This window comes from Sturnira hondurensis, unplaced genomic scaffold (genome assembly GCF_014824575.4).
Source record: "Sturnira hondurensis isolate 20B ecotype Veracruz unplaced genomic scaffold, ASM1482457v3 Scaffold0019117, whole genome shotgun sequence".
In the NCBI taxonomy this organism is placed as follows: domain Eukaryota; kingdom Metazoa; phylum Chordata; class Mammalia; order Chiroptera; family Phyllostomidae; genus Sturnira; species Sturnira hondurensis.
Genome location: NW_028091748.1, coordinates 222651 through 249696, shown reverse-complemented (window position 1 = coordinate 249696; position 27046 = coordinate 222651). Strand labels below are relative to the sequence as shown.

The window sequence follows — 27046 nt, the reverse complement described above, 5'->3', positions numbered from 1 at the left end:
AAGGTTCAGTTATTTCCAGATATGTTACTATAACTATTGTATTAAAACCCCCTTCACTGATCTGTCAAATAGATATATTTATTGAGTAGGTGTAAATCATGATATCTAGTAATGGTGTCGGCAAATGTTTAATCAAACATGGGTCTAGTCCTCAAGGGAAGTGTATACCATATATATATGGGGAAAGTATAGGACTATTTAAGTGCAAAGTAAATTTTAAACTACATGGAATATGAACTTAAAGAATCAGAGCTGGAAATCTTGAGATCTCATTCAACTCTTGATTTATATGATGGATGGAGGCACATGTTTAGAGAGGCTAAGTGAATTCTGACATAGTGCTATAAAATGTTTCTTAGATGAGAACTAGAACTCCAGTCTCCAAAATGGCATTGGAAATTGCATTCAAAGTGCACAGATAGGATAGAATTGACCGTTGGTAGGTCAGGAAAGCAGTGTTATTTGAAGTGACTTTTTGAAAGTTTTGGGTTGAAGGAGAATGTTTCAGGCAGGAGAATATTAATATAAATGGGAGGAAATAAGAAAAACATACAGTTGGACTTACTAAGCTTGTCTCGGGAAGTGATAAGAAGTGACTGAAGATTGAATTGGGGAGTGATTTGGCCCTTAACTCTTGTTGCCTAAATGGTGTTTAAGGAATATAAAAAAAAATCTGTAGTTTGTATTAGAGTGGGGGTACACCTAGAAGCAAGAAGGACCAGTTAGGAAATTATGATTTCTAGTTATTAATGACTGAATGACATAAGTCAGGTTGATAGTGATTTCCCTTGTAAAATTATTTGGTACAGGAACCCCTTTGGTTAGCAAATTTCTCAATTTATAAAAATACTATATTCACTTTCCTACCTGCTTTTTTAAAGCAATATGTTTCTCATTTTAAAAAAAGAAAGAAAAAGTATAACTTAATTTCCCACAAAAGGTATTACCTATAACTATAGTTTTAAAGATCTGAAGGATAACTGGTTATAACTTAAGTTAGGATTGTTTTACAATTTAATATTTTCATAAGGTTTATCTGTATCTAATCCAAAGCAGATGTGCCCCCCAAATATTTAGTAATAAAAAGGAATACAAGTGAATGTGAACTTATATTTTAGGGCTCATTCGTACGTTCACAAATGAACTACTATTTCAGTGTTGGTTCTTTACATTCATGGTTGTAGAGACCTTTGCCTGCTTTCTTTTCATACTAACCAGATTCCATGGCCAGTCTCTTCAAGATAATGGACAGAAGAGGCATTATTTCTTTCTGTCTGCTGAGCACTCCTAGGCATCTACCAAAAGGGAAATGATATAGGTTTATTTAAAATGTGAATAGCCTTAATGCTATTATTGACACTAAATCTGAGTAATATGATTATCTTATTGACACTTAAAGTGCCATAGAACTACCTTATTCCTTTATATATTGGTGCCTTTTTTTCAGTTTGCTTGCCATTTTTTTAAAACCAGAATTTATTTCTATTTAAAAATGCTCAGAAGAGTTGAAAATGGCGGAAAGGCCCAAAGATGTCCAAGTTTAATATAAGATCATATTAAGGTAGTATCTTTCAATTTCTCCATTACTAAGTTATTAATTTGATCCTTATTAATGAAACACCCTGATAATTCTTTTAGTTGGGTCATGGTGATTTCCTCTGACTTTCGGTATCTTTTATAAATGGCCATCAGCTTATGAACAATGGAAAAATAATACCAGAAATAATCATGAAACATCTGAAGATTCTATTTGAATATCTTTTATGTATTATTCTTCAAAACTAGGCCCAATGATTATCAGTTTGTGTAGTGGAGATCATAATGAATGTCATCTGCAAAGACTGGTATTAAATGCAGCTCTTTCGGAACAGAAACCAGCAAATACCCTTCAAGATGGAACACCTGTTTGCCATTTTTAAATTTGGAGAATGTGTACATATACAGGAATATGATTTTTTAAAAAGGACATTATGAATTGCCTTTGGATTACAAAGATGTAATTTATTTAATAATGATCTGCACAGTACTGTCTCTATTTTTTTTAATTAAAAAATGAATTTATTTTTTGAAACTTTAAAAAAAATTACAGTTGACATTCAGTATTTCAGTTGTACAGCATAATGGTTAGATATTTATATAACTTACAAAGTGATTCCCACTGATAATTCTAGTACCCTCTTGACATAACTCTGTTCTTAAGGAGAGCTGACAGTTGAATTCAAGATTAAGGGTGTGTGTCTAAAAAATACACATATTTTTTTTTCTTTGACAAATACATATATAACATGCATACATATGCACAGAAAAGGATAACAGGTAACAGATTCCATATATTACTTTCCTACTATTCTTGGTCTTTCGCTTTGGTTTTTTCACCTTCTTTGTAATTTATCTTGTAATATTTATATTTATTTTTGTAAGCTGCTTGAAACATTTTAGGAAATGATCTAGGATAGAAATCCAGTAAGTGGGAAAAGTATGAGAAAGTAGGATATGATAAATTTTGAGAGGTACTAATAAAGCAGATATTGAGAGTTAGAACTCAAAGATCACATGTTTTTGAGGTGACATTAGAGAGAAATTTGATAGCTATGGGATTTAGTAAGTAATTTTAGTAGAGAATGCTTATACCAAAAAAGTTCAAGGCCCTGGGAATATTTATAGAAAAGAACATAGGACATAATCTAAGTTGGTAGGAGATGGTGTCTATATATAGGAATATACAATAGAAGATAAAGTTAGCTTTGAAAAGCCTAAAGGCAAGATCGAGAAGTCTGGATTTAATTGGATATGGAATGGAGCGTCTCTTTTAGGTTTTGTAGTGTGTAGTTGGCTTGATCAGGAGTATGTTTCAGGAAAGTGCTGAATTTACTTGGGATGTCCATAATGGGGTATGGAACTCAGTAATTACTTTTTTGCAAATGGTGGAAATGGAGGCACATTCTCTCTTTGTGGCTGCAGTCTGAGTTGGTTGTTTAAACCAATGACCTTGGCCTCTTCAGGAAAGTGAAGGAGGTAAGAGCCCTAGCACATACAGTAACATTCCAGTTGAACATAGCTCTGGAATGTTAAGGCTTCCAAAACTGCTTGAAATTGTTTACACAAAATAAAGCCATATGGAATTTTTTTGTGTGCGTAGCTATTTTTGCATAGCATTTCTGGTCCTTTTTTAGAATTCTGTTTAAAGTCTTAGATTTGTTAGCTTTATCATCTTAAAGCAGAAGAGGGAGGGGAAGGAAAAGTGGAATTCTGAGGCATATAAGGTGACACTGGGAAAGTAGCAGTTTTATAGCCTGACAGCAAGATAGGAGTTAGAAATTTTTTAAAAACCCCAAAGAAATATGATATGGTATTGGATGTTCACTAGTTGAAAGTTACATTATATTTGGTGTATTATTTTAAGGAAGCATGAACATAGAGAACAAATTCCAAATGGTGTTAATTGCTGAGCTATAGGCAAGAAGTATAGACAGTCTTTTTAGTTGTACAATACCTGACTTCTCTATATCATTTAAGCATCGACAAATCACTTTACTGATCTATAATGCTTTTTTCAATTCTAAAATAAGACAAGTGCTTCACATTTTTCCAGCTTTCAGACTAGTGAGGTTATTCTATAAGAAATTAGTAATGTGTTTGAAATAAAAGCTAGACCTTTACATATAGAAACTGCTGAGAATGTTTTCAGTAGGAAAATTGAAAGTCTTTAATAGGTACTAAGAGTTAAATGATTATTAATTATATTATTTTTACTGAAATTAATGGTAAATAATCGATATCTTAGTTGTCTATTCTGTACAAGGTTATTTTGTAGACAGTTACTAACATAGATATTTTACTATAAAAATTATTTTCCCTCAATATTTTCTTTGACATATTTTTACTAATTACCTTTCTCAACTCAGTAAATCAAATAATTGTGTCAAAGGAAGCTAATTTCTTTTGCTTCACATGCCCTTTTTAAAGAAATAGGTAACCCAGACCACTTTTTTTATAAGGAAGTTTTGTTTATGCTTAATATGAAAATTTTTTTTGTTTTTTTAAATGTTTATTTACTCTTAGAGAGAGAGGAAAGGAGGGAGAAAGAGGCAGAGAAAAAATCAGTGTATGAGAGATATATAGAACATTGGTCCTCAGATGGGGACCTGGTCTGGAACCCAGGCATGTGCCCTGACTGGGAATCGATGTGATGATCTTTCAGTTTGCAGGCCAGAACTCAATCCACTGAGCCACACCAGCCGGGTCTAATTTTGTTTTCTTAGTTGTGTTCTTTTAGGTAGTTTTCTTGTGGTATTTTCAACAATGGAGAGTTTTCTCCTATTGAGGAAATGCTCTTAATGTTTAAAAATAACTTTCTAAAGATGGTATTCAGTGAAATGTATATTAGCAACTTTATTTTGGAAAAAGTGCTGGTTTTTAAGTTAACCTTTTTGGCTTGATCTTTGTTTCTTTAAGAGTTTTGCTTTGGGTGTGAGGTGGTTGAGTGGAATTGAGAAAAATCTCTGGTTTTGGCTATATGCTGTGTATTAATCATATACTGATAAGCCATCAACTGTCTGGGTTTCTCACTGTAGATTGTCCTAACTTCTATTTTAGAATCAAGCATAGAGCCATGTCTTGTCCTTGGTTGATATTCTGTATTATTGTAAAATCTTGCAATAGAGGATTTGGGTGATTTTTTAGCTATTCTTCATTGTCATTGTTTTTTTTTTTCCTTCTTTGGGAACCTACCAAACATTATTTACCAATTATTCTATTAAATAATGACAGGATTTGTATGTTTGTACAATTATATTTGTTATTAGGAATTTTACTTATTGTGAGGTTCCAGGGAGAAAGAGTAGATCAAGAATGAAAAATGGGGTAAGTCCAAACTAGGCATTTTATTTGTTTTTGGCCTTCATTTTTGAACCCCATAATAATAAATCATGATGCTGCATCCCAATTCTTTTATGAATAAGTATGTTTAACGCTTATTGAAGATACATAATATTTGAATTAGCAACCTCTTTAGCTCTTCTTTTGTAAATGTATATAAGATTGAAGATAGATTTGTAGGGGTGCTAAAGATTGTGTGACAGAGGCAATTATAAAATTTCTTTTACTATGTTACTGCCTGATGTATTACTGGAAGTAAAATATTATCAAGTTAAGTAATTTGATCAGATAATTACTAAGTGATGGAGGTAGTATTCCAGTTAGATAATTTGATTCCAAAGCTTATACTCTTAAACATTCTGGTGATTGCCCTAGGCCGCTGATAAGCAGCAAGAGGTGGCATCTGACAACTGTAAAAAAGCCACCTTTAGTCAACCAATATGGAGGCATTTGGCCATACAGTCATCACTGGTTCCTCATTGTAGAGTTGTACAATGACTGATGTTTCTAGTGATCTGTTCAATCCTAATTCAGTTGTTTTAGTACATTTTGAAAGCATTTTCTACCCCAAATGATTAAATTTTCCAAACTTTTACTAAAGAATGAACCTTAAATTTGGAAAATTTGTTTAAGTGGAATAGAATTTCTGAAGAATAAATGAATAAAAACATAGTTTTATGATATGACCATTTCAGTAAATCAGATTGGTAGCTTTCTGTTGGTCTCAGTTAGTGAGCTTTTACTATAAGCTGCTGATATTTAGGTCATTTTTTATGCTTCATGTGATCAAATTACATTATAATACTTTTTAACACCAGTGGTTTGAATTAGAGGCTTAAAGCATGAGTGGGGAGAAGACACAGAAAAATAGAAAGGTAGAAGAACATTAAAAGGAGATGGAAGAGGATCTGGTGGTAATTGATAATTTATTAAACACTATTGTTGCTTGAATCTAGCTATATAAATTATTTTAGTGAAATTACCTAAGCTACTTTAAGCAATTGTTTATTAGCTTAGAAGGCTTTTTATACTCTTTACTGGTATTGTGAATGATACTAAGGATACAAAAAGTCATGGTTTGGGTCTTTAAGGGTTTTGCCGGGCATCCATAAGAAGCGTCATATGATATTGATATATTTGAGTTATTCAGTTTAAGTTATATTACGCTTAGTTGTTATTCTATATATGGTGTGTATGACAGCTTTTTAATGCAAATAAATTGATTAATCTAGGCTGCAGATTAAGGAGCATAGAGCGTAATGAGGTTGAATTTAATGAGCAGTAGCCTTGGCATTGCCTGGTATCTAATCTTGCTTACATTACCACTTCACTGAATGACCTTGGTAAATGTAAATGTAAGCCCAATTTCCTTACCTGTTAAGTGGGAGTAATAGCTACTTTTGGCACTGTTGTTGGCAGGATTAAAGGAGATAAAATATGTAATACACTTAGCTCAGTTCTTAGTTTTGTAAAGGGTAGCTGCTTTTATTACTGTGACAAATGAGACTGATTTTTTTCTTAAGCACTGTAAATTTTTTTGTATGTAACTCATCAGCTTTTTAAACAGTTTTTCAAGTACTGTAAATTAAAATTAAAAGCTTGCCTACACATTCAGAGACATTCTTCATACTTTAGCCTTCTAAACCAGTGATTCTGTGTGTTTGTGATATTTTTGGTACAGCCTTTCGTACATGTGGCTCCGTAAGAGAATTAATCCCTTCAGGAAAAGAATGACTACTTTCTCAATTATCCTAAGAGTGGCGTATACCTACTATGTAGATGAATGGTAGAAAGTGAGTTTATTACATATAAGGGAGGTATCAAGGATTCTTTTGCTGAATCCTTGGATGCTAGGACTATACTATATTTGATTATTTGGAAAATGCTTCAGAATTCTTAAATTTACAGAAACAAAAGTTGTTGCAAAGCATTCCTTCCTGTTTTATAATGGGAGGAGGGTACTTTACAGGAATGTTATGTAGCTGTATGTTAATTAATACTCCAAAATAGACCCATTTCCCTAATCAATCGATTTTTAAAAATTTCCATTGTAAAGATTATTTTAGGTGGGATAATGCCCTAAGAACCATCTGTTTCACACCTGGTCCAATGTGGGACTGAAGACTATCTCCTTAGAGGAAAAGGAATTAATCAGTTTTTAATAAGAAAATGAGTCAGTACCTACTTATAAGTGTCAAAGATTCATTGAGCTATATTTTAAAATCTAGTATAAAAGTTTCAAAACCAGTAATTTTGGAATATTAGTTCTTCAAGTGAACAAAAATAGTTCTGAAGCTGAGAGATTTTGGAATGCTTTTGTTACATTCATCTTGCGAGTTACCATTGCATTTTAGTTTATTAAAGACTGAGAGATTCTGCAGAAGAGAGAGAGTTTTATTTAGAACTCCAATTCTTTTTATCATATAATACCTGTTAATGTTCTGCAGAACTAGTGTGTTCATTGGAACACACTTTGGGGAATGTTACCTTGCTTCATTTTATATATGAAAAATATTCTGGGTCATACACTTAAGTGATGGCAGTCTTCAGCTTGAGCCCATCTCTACATTTATTCTATTCTAACAGTTTTCTTTTCTGCTATACCATCCTGTTTTTATGAGTACTTGATTTATATTAGAAATATAAGTAATTGTTGTCATGTGAGATTAAATACCAAATGAACCATCTGCCAAAAGTTTAAGAACATATTTTGAGAAATACAGCACTGACATATTTGCTGCCTCATTTAATTGCCATGTCATTGTAAATGGTTTGCAGACCTTGGGGAAACTCCTAGACAAGATAGAAAAAATTATTGGGTTGACCAAAAAGTCCTTTTTCCCCCCTGTAAAATAAAAGACATTCTTCATATGCACTAATAACTTTATTGATTTGTGTATTTTGAGTATTTGGGCTGTCACCTGATGTTATTGGTTTTTAGTGGGTAGAGGCCAGGGGTGCTGTTAAACATCTTCCAATGCATAAGGCAGCCCCACAGCAAAGAATTTTTCCACCAAAATGTCAATAGTACCAATAAATTTCGCAAACCACTTTTGACATGTTTGATCAGTCACAGCAACTTCTCCATACACTTTTTTTGCATTTCAGTTGTTTTTACCTTTCTCAAAATAATAAAGCATAATATGCCAAAAATGTTGCCTATTTTCTTCCATTTTCAGTATTAAAATGGCTACACAAAAGTTGACCAGTTTTGATAAGTTTTTTTAAAAAATGCATGCTGATATGACAGCTGTCACAATAAAATCTAACAGAATTGTTCAAATGAAGTTAGAGACAACTAAGCACTATAAAGAGCCGTTACTGTACAGAAAAAACTAAATGAACTTTTTGGCCAACCCAATTGTTAACTCTCTAAAGATTCAAAGATAGGGGAGCTGATCAGAATTTGTTCTGTGATTTGGTTACCATTAACATAGAACATTTTACTAACTTTGTGTTTTGTTTTGGAGTTAAAGCTTGATATTGCCAATAAAGTAAAGGAGCCAGTTGAACATTCTTGTTCCCCATTTATCCATTTCTTAAGTTACACTTAACTGGAGAAATGAAAAAAGAAAGAAGTATAAAAAGGGATGTCAGATTCTGAGGAGAAAATTTGAAATCTTTTTGGGACTAAATGATTTATCAAAGGGGTGAAACAAATGGTTATTGGAGATGTTTCTGAAGATACATTGGTAGATTAAGAAAGGAATTTTGGCTCTTTTGGTAATGTCTTTGAAGATAGACCACCATAAAATTGCAGAAGTCAAAATTTTAAAAGCACATGCTACATTTGACAATTTCAGAAGTTTGATTAAATTTTGAAGAAAGACTAGAAAGTTTTTTTTCTACTACTGAGAAGTACTATAATCTGGTATTAACTTCTGAATAAAATTAAAGGAGTGACATTTAAACATGTGGAGCAATATTACATGTTTTATTTTTTAATGGAGGTATAGCCATAAATGAAATTTTCTCATTTACTAAATCAAGAACTTGTGTTTTAGTAGTTCAAGGTCTTAATATAAAATTTGTTGTGGCTTGTTACAAAACTTTATTAATATCCCATCCAATGTTAATTAAACTTCACATATCCCTTATATCAAATCATATTTGTTAAATTCTTAAACTTGGTGGTGATGTTGTTTTCCCTTATACCTTTTCACCATTTTCTCTTTGGCAGTATTTTCCTTTAAAAGACATGGATTGTGACGATAAAAATCTTGTTCCCCAAATATGTGGAAAGTCTTAGCTGCAAAAGCTGTGAATAGTCACTAAAATACCAGAATTAAGTTTTTTCCCCAGGACTTTTATGAAATTCTCACATATTTACAAGACTATCCTTTGTTAGGCAAGTTAATGTATATTATAACATGTAAACTAGAAATTGAGATTAGAAAAAATGTTTCTGTATCTTGCATTTTTGTAGTACTTAAAAGGTGAGAGGGATTTCTGTGTACCATTTCAGCATACTTTAGACATAAGCTTTTCAGGTTCAATAAAAACTCTGTTCCTAGATTATCTATGTTGCTGATAACTGAGTTTTGCTATAATTTACCTCTAAGTTTCATTGCCTCATCAAACTGTCATAGGTTGATAGAAATTGCAAAGCAAGTAACTTTCAAGTGATCTATGTTTAATGAAATTGAAGGAAAGAATTGGAGCGTTCTACTTAAAACAGAATGTGTTTATTTTAGCATTTTATAATATACTGTATACTTAAAAAGAAAATGTTTAATTGTTAATAAGAATAACATGATTTGTAAAAGTATAAAATTAGTTAAAACTCAGAATCCTGGAGGCACACTGGTTTTGAATTTTCTGCTCTACATCTTAATTGTGTGTTCTTAGGTGAGAGTTACTTCACTACTTTGTGTCTTAACCTTATTAGGAAAATTGTGATTATAATACTGTATTCCTCAGAGTTATTGTGAGGACTGAATGAGTCAATATATATAAAATGCAAAATATATTACTTTACATATATTAAGTTTTCAATGTATGTTAAAAATAAAACAAGAGGTTATAAATATTTGCAAGTGATTTTATAAATAAGTGAAGGTAAAATTATTTGGGAGATTTATAATTTTGATTTTTAGTAAAAAATGTAAGAGGGACATTTATGGCATTAAACTTTATTTCCTATGAAAATTTGTTAAAAATGAGCAGAAATTTTTATTTTTTCCCTTTTTATTTTATTTTATTATTATTTTTAAATTTTTATTTAATTATTGTTCAAGTACAGTTTTCTGTCTGTATTCCCAGTATTTTTTCCCTTTTTTAAATGCAGGAATAAAAATTCATGCATGATAATTTAAATCTGAAGACCTTTTGTTTTTTTATCCACCTACTCTATCATATGTTTGCTGTAGTCTAAGGTTAGTTTCCACACTAGTTGTTTAATGTAAACATTATTCATTTTTTGTGTTTGTAGGTAAGATTTTCTCACATACATTTTTCCTGAATCACAGTTCTCTGTGTAGAGAGCTATTTACCAAAGAAACTAAACATAAGCAAGACTATCACCATCTGATTACTTTACTGACATTACTATAGAACATGATGTAATAGTGTCATTTCTATTAGGATTAATTTTTAGAGAAATACTGGGGGGGAAACTTTTCATATCAGTAAAAATATAGACTTTTTCTCAATAGATATTACATAGGTGTGTAAATATGGTACTTTATTCAGAACTCTTTATTGTTTGTAACTTTTTAAAAAATAATTTGACTTTAAAAGTTTCAAAATACTATAAAAGTATCCATTACCTTCACCCATCTTTCCCTAATGTTTATATTTTATATAACAACAAAGCAAATATAGAAATCAGTAATTAATACTAACCAATCTGTAAATGTTTTACCAAATGATCTGTTTCTGGTTCAGGATTCAACCTAGAATCTCATTTGTACTTAATTGTCATGTCTCCTTAAGTCTCTTTCAGTCTGGTCTGGTTCTTCATTCTCTCTTTGCCTTTCATGACCTTGACATTTGTGAAGTACAAGCTACTTAGAATGCTCCTCAATTTGTGTATCTGATGTTCTTTCATGATCAGATTGAGATTGTACATTTTTGGCAAGGATTCCACAGAACTAATGTTATGTTCTTATCAGTGTGTATAAGGAGGTACACGATATGGCTTTGACCCATTATTGGTGATGTTATCTTGATCATTTGGTTAAGGAGCTGTCTTCTAGGTTTCTGTATCATTAAATTACTCTTTTTCTCTTTATAAATAGCAAGTGTCTTGTGGGGAGATATTTTGAGACCAAGTAAATACCCTGTTTCTCATCATACTTCCACCCATTAATTTTAGCATCCCTTAATGATTCTTGCTTGATAAGAACCTTTTGAACTTAATTATTTAACATCTTTTTGCTGTTGACTGGAAATCATGTTTCTTGTCTTAGATTGATAAGAATCACAAAGGAATTAATGTGAAGGCATCCTAACTGATAAAACATTTTATTTCTTTCTGTAGTCTTTTATATTCATCTTTTTCTAAATGAACTCAAGAATGTAGCACAACACAAAATCCTGGAATAAAAAATGTGGTAGAAAGATGATCCTTTATTTTTCCCTTCCCCGTACCTTATATATACTTTAAAATCATGCTAGTCATGATTAGAACAAAGCCAAATATTCATGCTAGCAAAATAAACAGGTAAAAAAGGTGCTAGAGAAGTAAAGTAATGGGCTAGGTTAATTATAAAGGGAATTTGCCACAGTGATTTAGAGGTTTTTCTTAAAATTACTTTCATTAAGGTTTTCTTTTTGTGAAACATAGAAGCCTTTTTTATTCAGAGGAGGCAGTGGTAAATTTAATATTTTTGTATCTAGTCTTCTTAACTCTGAAGTTGTCTTTTTAAAGGCAGCTTGACCCTGAAGTTGACATTCTTGTAATTGATACATATTTTTATGATTGCTTTCTATCTTTTATTTCATAGTAGATTAACTACTCTTTAAAGTGTATTGTGCATTATTTTTTTAATTTGTTTTACTTCTTCATCTTATAAACTAGTGGAAGATGAAGATGCAGTTGGGTTAGTTTTTTTCTTGTCTGTCTTTTAACAAATACTTGACTTTTAAACTGAGCGAAGTGATTTGAATCCTAATAACATTTTGGAAAGTGTGCTTTCCAAAAGGGTGAGTAGAAAGTAGAGGGTCTGGTACAAATAATGCCCCTTTTTTATTATAAAATCTTTTATTACAAAATCATAAACGTGTAATTGTGTAATATAACAATATCACACTCAAGTACACCATGTGACATTTTAGGTGAAATGTTCAATTTAAAACTATAATTTGTTACACACATATTATCCTACCAACCACACTTAAAGCAAGCCTTACTTCTGCCGGATCCTGTATATTGATCAATCTTGGAATGTGGAGTTCTTAAAACATTTATAATAGTTTTTTATTCTCATAACAACTTTCTTCTAGGAAACTGCTTTCCATGATTAAGTGTGTATCCTAATAATGCTATGCATTCTTTAAAGGTACAAGGTTTCTGTCCTATTTTGATTTTCTTAAGGTATATCCCATTTGACACTATATATAAGATTGTGGTTTAGAAATAATCTTATTTTCTTACAAAGCCAATACAATAAATACCGTTGCTAACTAGTTCTAAGGAAGTTGGATTTTGCTTGTTTGGTTTCTTTTTGGCAACATCACTCACTTTTTAAAATTGAAGATTTGAAATTGGGTGTTGTGGCAAATATCTGGTTTGTTTCTCACAGATTTTAAGTCTGGAAAAAGAATATTAGAAAATCTATAATGGGTGTTGTAATTTAGCTGAAATTTGGATCACCTCAGGATAATACCTTTGAAATTTCAGCTGATCATACTAAAAAATTAATCCTAGAAACTGATCCCCAAAAGAGATCCGTGAAAGCAGTACTTTTGCTTGTTTTTATTTTCTTTAGGATTAGAAAGCTGAACTCTTCAAAATTCTTCTCTTTTTTCTGATCAGTAGGCATCATTCATTTGTAAATATTTACTGAATTACCTACATCAGTGTGCCAAACACTCTTCTAGGGGCAGGAGATAAAAAACTCACTGTTTCTGTTAAGGATGTTTTATAATTTTTTTTCTTAATGCCAGCTGAGGCTGTTCTGGACACTTGGATTTATGAGAAATTCTTTTTCTTTGTAAATGTGCCTTAGAACCAGTAAAAGGAATGATAAATGATGAATAGGAAAAAGATAATTGCATCATGCTTTTAAGTTGTGTAAAATGTCTTGTTTTATGAGTAATCTGTAAATCTATAAATTAGCAAGTTCAACTTCAGATCAATTAGTTATAGCACAAGTGAATAGAAATCATAGTCTCTGCAAAAATGTGTTACCTTCTATTTCATTGCTTGAAAGTGGTTAGGTCTAGCTTTTCCTTTTCATTATAAGGAATGTTTAAAACTAGCAGTGCATGCTCATTTAATAATTTGATATTGAGAACAAATACTGCAAATAGTTTAATTTGTACATTTCAGGAAAATTTCTTGAGTGGTATTTCCATGTTAAATACTTAGATTTATTGATTCTGATTTGAACGTAAGTGGATTTTTTAGTTATGTTCATAACTAAACAGTTGTTTGAGTTTATTTGTGGCATTTCAGCATTGCTGATTTTGTTGGCTTTGGTTTGAAATTTATTCTCTAGTGGAGTCCTGCAGTGGAATACTTACTTTTTTTCATCTTGAAGCATCACATAGAGGAATGCTGTCTATTAAAATAGAATTAGGTAAGGTCCTACTGTGTCAGTTTTATGAGACTCCATCAAGTCTCACAAAAGCTCCTTTGTCTTGTTTGATTAATGATCTCATTTTGAAAGTGCCTTTACATTTTCTATATAAATGGTGTAATATCAAATCCACACTGTTGATGTTAAATTCACTCCTAAAACGAGAGATACTAGCTCTCAATCATTTGGAATAATTTCTTTTTAGGGAAATATGCATATGTAATTTTGAGGTATAAATATATTGATTCTACAAGTTTTTGTACTTTGGGCAAAATAAAGAAGGCATATCCTGAAAGTAATCTGACTTGGGTGAAGTTTATACGTGGATCTACTTCTCTAGCCAATGCACTTGGGCCTATAACCTAAGGACAAGTGTTTGGTGTTTTTTTAAAATCTAAGTTTGTTTTGTTTTTAATTTATATATTCTGTGGGGTATGATAATTAAAGGTTTGGAGCGCCTACTAGGAGAAATTGTAAACTTAGCCCAGTATTAATTTGAGCAAGATATGATTTCTTGGGGTTGTTTTTATTTTTAAAGTGAATTGGGTCTATACATTTAAAGAAAAATTAGTTAGTGTATTTTTTGTTCAAAATAGAATGTTTCCTTTTTGCCTGTTATTTTTATTCACATATATTGCTACTACTAATTAGTATTCAAGAAATGGAGAATTATATCTTGTTTATAATTTCTGAATATATTTTGAACTATCTTAAAGTTAAGCTTTCCTAAGATCTCATTAATTTGGAAACATTTAATAATTTTCCTCATTTCTGTTGGAATAATAAACATGAAAAAGTGATTTGTCAAGGAAATTGATTAGAAAAGACTAGAGGATGATTGCTTAATAATTTTAAAAGCACTTTGTAGCACCTCTGTGCTCTGTATAGATACATGAAAACATAAATAAGACAGCTCTGGTGTGTTAAGCCTTTTTCATCTGTTCAAGAGCCATTCCTTAGGAACAAGCTGTGGAATACTTTGTTAATCTGTTTGGGATTTTTGGATTCTAGAAAAATACCTAAGTAGGTTGCATTTCTTGAGATATTATTCAGGTCTTTTTCTAATTTGTACCGCTTTCCTCTAATCATTCCTCGTTATACCTCCTTAGTGTGATTATACAGTAAAATACTGTTTTAAGCTACTGCTCAAAAAAATATAGTCTGTAGTTTCTTCAAAACTGAAAGACTTTAGGACTTAAACTCTATTGGAAACTTAAAATGAAAAAATAGTTGGTACGCAGGCGTATGGAGTATTTTCGTAGTTACTTATTTGATGCGTCTTGCGAGATGGCAGTTTCGCCCCTTGACATCTTTTAGATTTCTCTTTTCATTTCTTTATTTCTTTAATTTTTGGAAGTGACAGATTTGATGGTTAAATTCATAGGTTTTATTTTCTTAGTCCAAACTATTTTCATTTCTCACTTGTACAGAATTCAATATATTCCTAAAGCAGAAGTGTTAGCTCGTTGATTCATCATTGGGCTTAAAAAAATTAGTTCATGTGTTGTTAGGTAATGGAATAACCATTCCTTTTCAGCTGTTGGTATGTGTCCAAACTGGCTAGTACAGCCAGGAGGAAGTTGAAGGCACTAAAACATTAACTTTGGTTGGTTGCTACCTTTTTAGTGCTGAGACTGTTACCTTTGTTGGTTGATAGAACAAGAGAGCACAATCCTCGTTCCACTAACAGGTAAGGAACACTTGTGATAACCAGTTGCCATGAGAGAGAGATTACTTGGTAATGTTTTTTAAAATTTATCCCAAAATAATATGTCCCTGGAATAGAATAATATGACTATTATGTTCCATACATCAGGAATATACAGCACCTTTCTATTTAGAATAAGATCTGAAATTTAATAGGGATGTATCACTCTGTACCACAAACTAAAATTGATCTATTTTCTACTGTTAAAATTTATCCTGCAGTCCCTATAACTTTAAATATATGTCTGCCTGTCTTTATTCTCCTTTCAGCTTTTCCTTGATCAGATGCTGTATACTTGAACTTCCTTTTCTTATTTACCTCATTCCTGTAACAATGTAAACTATTTTTCAGTATCTATCATCATCTATAATTTGAATATATCTTACTGCTTTAATTTCTGCATTGTAGCCATTAATGATTATTTCCTGGTCCTTCTTGACTTCAAACCAAAGGATCATATGTTTTTAAAAGATTTATATTCTGTATTGTCTCTGTCCACTATTCTGCCCCCTACCTTTTATATTTGAGTGCTTTAGGAATAAATCTTTTCCTTTTTCTTTTTTAAAAATATTTTTTATTTTATTTATTTATCTTTAGAGGGGAAGGGAAGGAGAGAAGGAGAGAAATATCAATGTATGGTTGCCTCTCGTGAGTCCCCTGCTGGGAACCGGCCTGCAACCCAGGCATGTGCCCTGACTGGGAATCGAACCGTGATCATGTGGTTCACAGGCCCGCGCTCAATCCACTGAGCTACACCAGCCAGGGCTAGGAATAAATCTTTTTCAGTGACAGTAGTCATGCTTGATAAAATTTAGGTTTAGCTTTGTATTGCTGTAATATGGGACTGTAGGCTGATTAATTCTTTAAATTACTGAAGACAGACACCAAGAACAAATTCAACTTCTTAAATAATTCCCAAGATTTATTAGTATTTCTGTTAATGTGCTTGATTATTCTGTTCCTACTTTGCAGTCCATCTTCTTCTCTTTGACAGAGAATTAACTGGGACTCCTTCTTTAACATATTTGAGGTTGAGTGCCTTTCCCAGTTCCTTTAAGATTACTATGATCTTATTTCCAGTCATAATTTATCATTTTCAATTTGATCTTTACCACTTGAAGATAAGTGGTTTGTCATAGAGTGTGTTGTGGCTTAGGCAAAGATAGGTTCTTTAATAGTTACTGAGGGATTAATCATTTGTGGGGACAGACTTCTAATTCAAATTAAGAAGGCACCAAACAAAGTATGCCCAAAGACAGCTCTTTTTTATCCTGAGGATAAATCATTACAAACTCAAATGACCAGAGAATGTAATTTCTTAATGAGAATTTTCTCTTAAATCTATATTCAGCTCTCTATTTCAGTGCTTCTCTCCTACCAGAGGTGCAAGGAGTGATCCTAGAACCACAGATACAGCCAAGACCACGGAGAGCTTTTGACGTCAGGGGTCCACTTTCTCCACTGAACCCTTGGAGGCAGAATATCCAGCTTCTGGAGAGAGTGGGAAAGGATAATAAACAAGTGGGTGCTTTCCATTATTTACTTGGGTTTATTTATAGATTGGAGTGTCCTTCCTTTGCCCATTTAATTCTTTTGGTAAACTCCTTGGGTTCATATTAGAGCTGAGTAGGGCTGTAGTCTGTTTGGTTTTCTAAGAATGCTAACTAGTGCCCATTAAAAAAAAAGACCTAAATTTATTTTTCTCTCCAAATAATTAAAGCAGTGCTTAATTTGGGGTACTTGATTGGGCAAATACCAGTGTAGTTCACAGTACTTTAAAAAAATATTTGCCCATTTTAGCCTTTAATGATACTAGTTGACTTCTGAGTTGCTGTTTTATATTCCAGTAATTGAGAAGTTTCTGTATTTCATCTTTGGGCAAGCTGGACGTCTGAATTCTCCTAACTTATAAAGTCTGATGTCCAGGTATTATCTTACCCTGTTAGTGAGAAACATTGGTCTTTTTCTTACCTCAAACCTTAGGACTTCCGTATTAATTATGTCTTTTGGAAGATGCATTGATAGTACTATTACACTTTTACTGTCAAATGTAGGCTTCATTCTTTAATAAGAAAAATGTGAATGAATATAAGTTTTAGGATATAATATACCTGAAAGCTATGTTAAATATACTCAGAAGTAGTTTTCTAGTCCTTAGTTAGGAATAATGTTATTTGTGGCAAAAGCCTTGTCTTAGATTTTCCCCATGGCATTAAAATGATTTTCTCTTAGTTTCTTTGATGCCAAGGGTAGGGTTTGATTCCAGGAAATTCTTATCATCTACAGTGGGTAGAATGTAAACTTGGTACCTTTGGCAAGTTTTCATTTTTCCTTGGTAGATTCATTCTGTGCCTCCAGGTATCTTGATAATGGGAGACTGGTTTATTTGTTCTCTAATTGCCCAGATTTCTTTCAACTGGTAAACATCATACTACTTCAGCAAAAGGAACTCTTCTAGCAGAGCCTTCATGGATGATATCTGTCACACATGCAGCACCTGCAGTTTGGAAGGCAGTGGTGAACGGAGCCATGCAATATATCTAGAAGACACAAGGATGAGAGAGCCACCTGATCTTGTCATTTATAAACTTTAAGATTTATTTTGGTGTACTCTTGGTCTGGAAATGGAAAGGCTCAATAATGAAATACTTTTTTCAGATTGGAATTTTACATGGCCATGAAAATATTCCTTTCTATTCAGAAGAATGAAATAGAGGAAGCATGAGAGACTCCTTTCTTTTCAAAGCAATTCTCTTTATCTGTTTCACTTAAAAGATTTGTGGGATTGAAATCATCTTAATCAAGCAGGAAAACTTTTTTAGTATAGGAGATCCAAAAACTAACTGAAACTGTTTTTTGTTACCTGATAATGAAAGGAACTAGAAATAAAGGATGAATTTCTTAATTACTTCCAAATTGCTTATAAAATCAGGGCAACACTCTTAGTTTATCTTTTTCTGGTCTTGAGCCTTGTTCTCATTTGTTAAATAAGCAGTGATTCCAGTATAGAAGTAGAAGTGACATCTTTTGAGATGAAAGTAGCTTACTCCTTCTTCTAAAGTAGTAAATACCTGTTAAACTTGAGGTATTGTCCTTTATTGAAAGCATAGTAAGATTTGAATGATACTGAAACAAAGTCAATCAGTAGCAAATGTAAGCTTTGCAAGGTAATTACCCAAACTATCAATTGTGGGTAATAGTTATCAAAATTTTTCTATTTCTGTTTTTTGTATCTACTAACAGGTTAGTCAAAGCTATTAAATAAATTTTTAAAAGTTACCTGATGTTGTCAGTTTGTTTTATTTGGTATTAATTTTAATAGAAATTATAGAATTATTAGTATAGAAGTATATAACATATCTTAGGAGTCTAGAAACATTTGCTAAATTATAACTTGGCCTTTATTTTTTCTTGGCTATCTACTAGATGTTTTTTTCCTCATTAATTATAAATATATTTTTGTAAAGTACTTAAAAGTAAGCTTAAAAGATCAATTTAAATTAAAATTTCTTTATAGAGCTCTGAATTTTCATAAATGGTTACAGCTTTAATGTTTGGTTTGTTTTTGGTAAATGTTAGTAAGATAGTTTTTACAAACATATAAATTTAAAAAATAATAATCAACATCTTAGAAAGAACTCAGGAGAATTGAAAGTGAAATTTCTTGGAAATTTAGTTTTAACTCTTCAAATCAGTTTATGGCCTGTGATATTATAACTTTTTGTTTCAGTTTTGAAAGATGAAAAGTGATTTAATCTCTTAATCATATACTTTGATTAGATTTTAGCTGTTCCTTAAGTGTGCAAAAAGAAATGTAAGTGCATTTCTATTCCCTCTTTCCACTAAAAGCTATTTAAAAGTGAAACATTTTGTGTATTAATGTGAACTGATTTGTTTATATAAACTTTTATTTTAATATATTTTTCTTTCAGATTTTTAAATATTGTGTCATAATATGCAATTCTATATTTTCAGTGTTTATTTTATGAATATTAATATAAGCTATTTTTTCTAGAATGACTGTAATATTTGTATTATGTGATCATTGGAAAACTAATAAATATTTTCTCCATGAAAAAAATGCACTTACTGATAAATGGCTTATTTTTGTTTCAGGAGTAGAAATTGAAAACTACAACAGTATTTTTAAGTGTATTTAAATTTTATGTGTCTTTCTCTAAGTATTTCTGAATATATGTCTTGTCCTAGTGTATGTTAACCCTTTTTGAGAAAATTTTTAAACTGTTAAATTGAAATGATTCTTCACTGGGTCAACCAGTGCCAAATTTATGAAATAGGTGATGCATTTAGTCTATTTTTGCATTTTCATGATAGCTTCATCTTAGTTTTATTTTAAGAATTGTATTTTTAGCTACCATTTTTATGTTAGTTTTGGAAACCACAAAAACTTGGTTTTGAATCAAAATTACACGTATTAGGAGTAATATGATTAAATCTTTTAAAAGCAAGATTAATAAAAATACATTGTGTCTTAAAAGCATGCAAATGACAGTTTCTATACCCAGAAAAACACATTTGAAAATAGTGGCTGATTGGAGACTACCTAATTTATAAGAGCTGTTAACAGGAAAAGAAAACTGTTTTGTATTTTAGTGTTTTGGTTGAACAAATAATTGTAGAAGGTGAAGTACTGATTTAGGAATCTCTTGCTTTTAACTTGATATCAAGACAACATGGAGAAGGATAAAATTTGGTTTTAATGATTCTAGTTTATATAGCTTCCTAAACTTAATTGAAGCCCCTGGAACAATTTCCCTTTTCTATGCAGTCTGCTAGAAGCAAGAGGATTTCCCTTCTGAGTTAAAGAAAACTTATGTAAGAAATGCACTCTAAAGATTAAAAAATGAACATGATGGGGTCCTGGGCAATAAATAAAAGTTGAATTAATCACAGTGGGTTGAATGAAGTAATTTGACTTTTCAAAGAAATTATACTCTAAAAAATTAGAACAGAATTATAACTTTAGAATAGCAACTACATTTGGGGAGGTGGGAAGGGAAATTAAATTTTTTTCTTGGCTTTATTAGTCTGGTAAGTTTGGAAAGATAAGTAAGGGTACCCTGGATAAAATTTTGTTTTTAGAGTTAAAGCTACAAAAAGGTTTACAGACAATAATATTTCAATGGAAGGCTGTATGCTACCTGAATACAAAAAATTTGTCTTCAACTGTATGTGTATGAAAGAGAGGAATGTGAAAGGTTAATAAAAGCTTCCACCAGAAACTTCAAACATTGTAAAAATAATGGTGAAATGAGTTTTAAATACTTTAATTAATTTTTATTACATGGGCTCTTTTTTACCCCATCAGTAGCTTTAAAATAATATTACAGAATTTTGAACATGGGTTACCTTTATATCTCTGATGTATAAGAACATAGACTTATTGGTTCCTCATTGTCAATTGGATTAACTATTGTATACATTCTTGTTCTTTAGTGAAGAAACAGTTTTTAAAAATAGCTTCATTTTTAAAAAGTACATGACACAATGTGACATAGTTAGTTATAAATATGTGCACAGATCTGATTTTACTTTGCTACATTGAAACAATTGACCAAAATGTCTGCTTCAGTGTCCTAAGCAATTCCTGGCTTTTTATTCAGGTATTTTTTATTTCCCATTAAACAGACTTCATTTTAATATAGTTCTAAAATGGGAAAGATTGGTATTTCTAGGAGTAAGCAAATAGGTGCTCTAAAGTTTTTTTTCAACTAATATGTACATCTAAGGTAATGAGATTACTACAGTTAGGGAACTTTGAAATATGCGTTGGAGTTTTCAGGAATTATGATCAAGGGATGTCTACTCAAGAGGTAAGGTATGGTATAGGTAGAAAAATGTTCAAAATGTGTTCAATGTAATATCTGATGATAAGTGAACCACAACAGATATCCTTGGATTTTTGGACAGATGTAGAATTAGGGAAATAATTTTCCCTAAAAGATCTCTTCCAGAGAAGAGAAATGGATAAACCACAGATTGGTTTTGTGTGATTTTGGAGCACATTTAGAAATGTGCATCCAGGGCTATCGCATCCTTTGTGTCTTTGACCTCCTATAGTGCAAGGCATCTCCTACCCTTACTCTCAGTGTTTATAATCCACATTTAATTTAGTATTTCTTAGGCCCTGCACACTATTAAAATATTGTACTTTGCATGGAACATTGAATATTTATCCCATGAGTTTATTGCCTGGCTTCATTTTTGCTATAAATGCCTATTAAATGATACCTAGAACATAGAAAACGGTATATACTGAGTAATATTTACTTTGGTTTTGAGAAATTCAAATTTAGCTTGGGAATCTTACGGGTTAAGAAATAATATTGTTGGTTAGTAGATAAAATAATTCATAGAAGAAAGGTATACTGTTGTCTAAGGAATGTTAAGCAGGTTCAGTGAGTCAAGGCTTAGCATGTTTAGCATATCTAGAAACAAGAAAATGCAGTCTTCAATACAGATGAGCTAGAAAACTGATTAGGTTTTTTCCTAGAATTAAATTACTAGTGTAATTTATTCAATAGATGGCAACAATAATATTCCATCCTATCTTTGTAAGAACACCAGCTTGTGAATATTTGGCTTTTACTTAAAATAGCTTGCTGTCTATTCCACTTACTATGTTTAGGAGCAAACAGTGATGATATCAACTAGTGAGAGAACTTACTACTTGATAAGGTAGCTGGTTTCATGTTCATGATGCTCTAATGTTAAGTTGATCCCGAATTTGCTTTTATGTCATTTTTTAATTTGAAAATTACCTTAGAAATAATTTAGCTTAGCATCCTGATATTATATAGACGATAACTGGTATCCAAGAATAGCACATATTATTTCTACTATCACATAATTGATAAAATGTCTATCGTACTCAAGTCTCTTTTGCAAGCCCAGAGACCGGTACTTAACCTGTGTTTTACTGCTTTCTCATGTACATCCTATTTCTAGAAAACAGCAAGTCTGATTTTCTTCAAATATGACAGCCTTCAGAACTTATAACATGGCTGTTAGACCTCATCAATTCCAAGCCAAGTTTTTTCCCCCCTGCAAATTAAGGACCTCTATTTTCTTACTCTTATTCACGTTAGTATGGTTTTCATATCCTTACCAGCTTTGTAGATCTTTGAACATGCTTCAGTTTATCACTGTTACTTAATGTGTGACACTGAACCAAGACAGTGCCGGTGTGCTCACCCTGTGTTTGGCTCTGGGATACTCATGCCACTTTATCTTTAGGATGCTTAATTTTATGCATGTTGATATTCTGTTGAGTAAAAGGAATTACGTAGTGATTTGTAAAATATTTTGTTTTTCTAAAAATTAGGTTAGTAGTGTGTCTATGCAGAGGCTAATGTTCAGTTTAGTGGAAAGGAAAAACATTGACTCAAGGTGTAGATAAGAGCTTGAGAAATCCTAGTCAAAAAACTACAATCTCCATTTCAATTATTTATTTGCTGAGTTCTGACTATTAACTGTAAATTCCACATTAAATAACCTTTGTAATGTAAAATTTTATTTTATCAGGTTGCCCTTGATAATTAAGGGTAATCAGGCCCATTGGAACTAAGCTGTTGACATGTAACTGACATTGAGTGGAAAAGGAACTTGAGTTTAGTAACAAAATTGGAAATGAAAGGCAGTGCTTTAGTGGAAAAGTTTGGAATATATACCAAACAGCAGAAGATGACAAAGAAGTAGCCCTAAAACTTGGGGGTGTGACCTAAGTTCTAATGCAAGCATAGTTTTTATGTTGCCTTTTGAAATATAGTGCAAATACTCTGCTATAACAATGTTGTTTTGGTGTAACTGTTTTAAACTATCAGTTAAGTATTTATGTTTTTCTCACAAATTTTAAATTGAGTTCCAGGAGGACACAGGTTGTTTGTTTACTAGTTGTGTATACCTCTTGGGGTACAAGTACCTTTGTTTGAGAAGCACGGGCTTTTGATGTATAGGGTATCTTCTACTTCACCTGAACTAGAAAGAATTTTAGGGTAAATGACAAAAGTGCGCACATTTACATGCCTACTCTGTACACCTTTGGCTAGGTGCTTTACAAATATTTACCTAAATCCAGCTGACCCGTGATATAAGTAATTTTTCTACTTTACACATAAAGATAGTAAAACTCAGAGGTGACAAAACCTGCCCAATAGCACAGAAACAAAGGTGGCATTTGAAAAAAACCTCAAAATCTAGAGAATTCTCTTGCACTGCTGATTGCTGAACATCTTTGCCCAAAAGAGTGCATATTCTCAGGAAAATTTCATATAGAACTCAGTGTTTAAAATAGATAAAAGGAATATATTATTTAGTATACATTTCTTAACCAACTTTTTTTATTTTAAGGAAGTTTTAGTTTTACAGAAAAATAGGCCAGAACGTAGAGTCCTCCCCTTCATGAATACCTGGTGCCCTCTCTGATACTGTCTACTATTACTAACATCTTGCTTTTCTGTGGTGCATTTATTACAAGTAATGAACTAATATTGATACATCACTATTAGAACCAGTTTATTTATTTTTATTTTTATTTTTTTGAGATTATTTATTTATTTATTTATCTTTAGAGGGGAAGGAGAGAGGGAGAGAAACATCAATGTATGGTTGCCTTTTGTACGTCCCCTGCTGGGAGTTGGCCTGCAGGGAACTGGACTACAACCCAGGCATGTGCCCTGATGGGGAATCGAACCGCGATCCTCTGGTTCGCAGGCCCGTGCTCAATCCACTGAGCTACACCAGCCAGGGCAGAACCAGTTTATATTAGGGTTCACTCTGTGTCATGCTATGTCATGCTATACGTAATATTGATTGCATCACAGTTATAAGGTCATATAGAAGTTTTACTGACCTGTAAATAGATTGTGCTCCACCTATTCATTCCTTCCCTCACTCCTCACTCCTGGCAACCAATAGTTTTTTTCTGTGTCTATAGTTTTGCCACTTCTAAAATGTTATGTAGTTTGATATGTAACCTTTTCAGACTGGCTTCTTTCAGGTAGCCACACACAATACCTTTGTTTTTGTGTATTATCTTTGTCAAGGTGTCCACATCTTTTGCTCATTTTATTTTTTTTATTTTTTAAAGTTTTTTCGAACATTTTTAAAAGTATTTTTTAACTTTATTTATTTATCTTTAGAAGGACAGGGAAGGAGAGAGGGAGAGAAATATCAATGTATGGTTGCTTCTCGTGGCGTGTTTCCCCTGCGTGGAACTAGCACCTGCTAGGAACTGGCTTGCAACCCACGCATGTGCCCTGACTGGGAATCGAACTGCGATCTTTTGGTTCACAGGCCCACGCTCAATCCACTGAGCTACACCAGCCAGGGCCTCTTTTGCTCATTTTAAAAATCAGTTGAGTTTGTAAGAGGGTTTTTTTTTGTTTTATATTTTGGATGCCAGTCCTTTACCATATAATTATTTTGCGAATAGGCCGTGGCTTGTTTTTTCATGTTCTCTACCTGTAGTATGCTTTATGGAGCAGTTTTAAATTTTAATCAAGTCCACTTAATAAAGTTGAATGGCTTATACTTTTGGTGTTGTATCTGAAAACTCATCACCAAACTAACCTGTGGTCACTTAGATCTTCTCTTACGTTATTTTTTGAAACTTCTATAGTTTTAAATGTTACATTTAGGTCTATGATCCATTTTAATTTTTTAAAAAGTGTAAGGTGGATTTTGTGTGTGTCCAGTTCTAACACCATTTGTTGAAAAGATTGTCCTTTCTCCTTTGATTTTGCTTTGCTTTTTCATAGGTGAGTTCACTATACTTGTATGAGTCTGTTTCTGGGCTTTTTATTCCATTCCATTGGCCTTTCTGTTCTATTGCCAATAACATGTTATCTTGAATACTGTAGCTTTTTGGTAAGTCTTAAAATTGGGTAGTGTCATTCCTTTGACTTTGTTCTTCTTCAGTATTTTGCTGGCTATTTTGGGTCTTTTGCCTTTTCATATGGCCTTTAGAATCAGTTTGTCTTTATCTGCAAAATGACTTGCTGGGATTTTGATTGGGTTTGCAGTTGATCTTAAGATCAATTTTGGAAAAAGTAACATCTAACAGTATTTAGTATTCCTAACTATGAACATGTAATGTCTCTCCCTTTATTTAGATCTTTGATTTTTCATCCACATCTTGTAGTATTTTACTCACATACATATTTTGTTAAAGCAATACCTAAGTATTTCATTTTTGGGGTGCTAATGTAAATGTGTGTTTTTCAAATTCCATTTGTTCATTGCTAGCATGTAGGAAAACAATTGATATTACCTATATCCTGCAGGAGGTTTTTTTTCTTCTTAGGGATTTGCAAAGATAGTTTTATTGGTTTTCTTGTTCCCTGCACTAGCTGCAGGGAAAGCATCCAGTGTCTCATCAATAAGTATGATAGTAGCTACAGGTTTTTTTGTAGATGTTCTTTATCATCTTGAGGAAGCTACCCCTGGATTCTAGTTTTTGTACAGTTTTTAATCATAAGTAGATGTTGGCTTTTTCAAATGCTTATTTTAAAACATTTTATTGATTATGCTATTACAGTTTTCCCAATTTTCCCCCCTTTGCCTTCTACACCCCACCCTCCCTCAGGCAATCCCCAGACCATTATTCATGTCCATGGGTCATGTGTATAGGTTCTTTGGCTACTCCATTTTCTATACTGTGCTTTACATCCCCATGGCTATTCTGTAAATACCTGTTTGTACTTTTTAATTCCCTCACCTCTTCACCACGCCCCCATAACATCCTCCAATCTGGCAACCATCAAAATGCTCTCAGTGTCCATGATTCTGTCTCTGTTCTTTGCTTAGTGTGTTTATTAGATTTGTTGGTGATACGTATGTGTTTCTTGCCATTTTATTGTTCATAGTTTTGATCATCTTTTTCTTAAATAAATTTCTTTAACATTTCATATAATAATGGTTTGGTGATGATGAACTCCTTTAGTTGTATCTTGTCTGGGAAGCTCTTTATCTGACCTTTGAATCTTAAAGATATCCTTGCTGGGAAGAGAGATTTAGGCTGTAGGTCCCTTACCAAATTAGGGAAGTTTTCTTTCATTATTTTTTCAAGTAGATTCCAAATTTCTTGCTCATTTCTCCTTCTGGCAGCCCTATGATTTGAATGTTGGACCTCTTAAAGTTATCCCAGAAGCTGCTTACACTATCCTTATTATTTTCGATTCTATTTTCTTGTTCTGATTAACAGTTTTTCACTTCTTTATATTCCAAATTATTGATTCTCAGTTTCATCCACTCTTCTGTTACCCTGTAAATTGTTCTTTATTTCAATTTATGTATCCTTCATTTCTGATTGGATCTTATTTTATTTTATATTTTATGCTTCTGAGGTTCTCACTAGCTTCCTTGAGCATCCTTCTAACCAGTGTTTTGAACTGATAGATCAATTGCTTATCTCCCTTTTATGTAGTACCTTCTCTGGAGTTTTGATCTGTTCTTTCATTTGGGCCATGTTTGTTTGTCTCCTCATTTTGGCAGTCTCCTGTGTTTGTTTCTGTATATTAGGTAGAGCTGCTTTGACTCCATGTCTTGGTAGCGTGGCCTAATGTAGTAGGTGTCCTGTAGGGTCCAGTGGCACAGCCTCCCCATCACCCAAGGCAGGTACTCAAGATATGCCCTCCTTGTGGGCTGAGTACACCCTCCTCTTGTAGTTGAGCCTTGGTTGCTGTTGGCAAGTCCA

General features: G+C 32.3%; 1 protein-coding gene across 5 annotated transcripts in view; it reads left to right on the top strand.

Annotated features, from left to right (window-relative positions):
• TSC22D1 (TSC22 domain family member 1) overlaps positions 1-27046 on the top strand; it is a 148167-nt gene that overhangs the window by 17073 nt on the left and 104048 nt on the right. Inside the window, exons 2-3 of one of the 5 annotated variants that reach the window (XR_005070140.1) lie at positions 16712-16851; positions 17736-19411. The exons of 2 other annotated variants lie outside the window; for them this stretch is intronic. Coding sequence is in view for 1 of the 3 variants with exons in the window: in XM_037070903.1 (XP_036926798.1) it covers positions 16695-16950 (256 nt within the window). In the remaining 2 variants the exon portion in view is untranslated. 2 more of the 5 variants (XR_005070139.1, XM_037070903.1) reach the window with 2 other exon arrangements.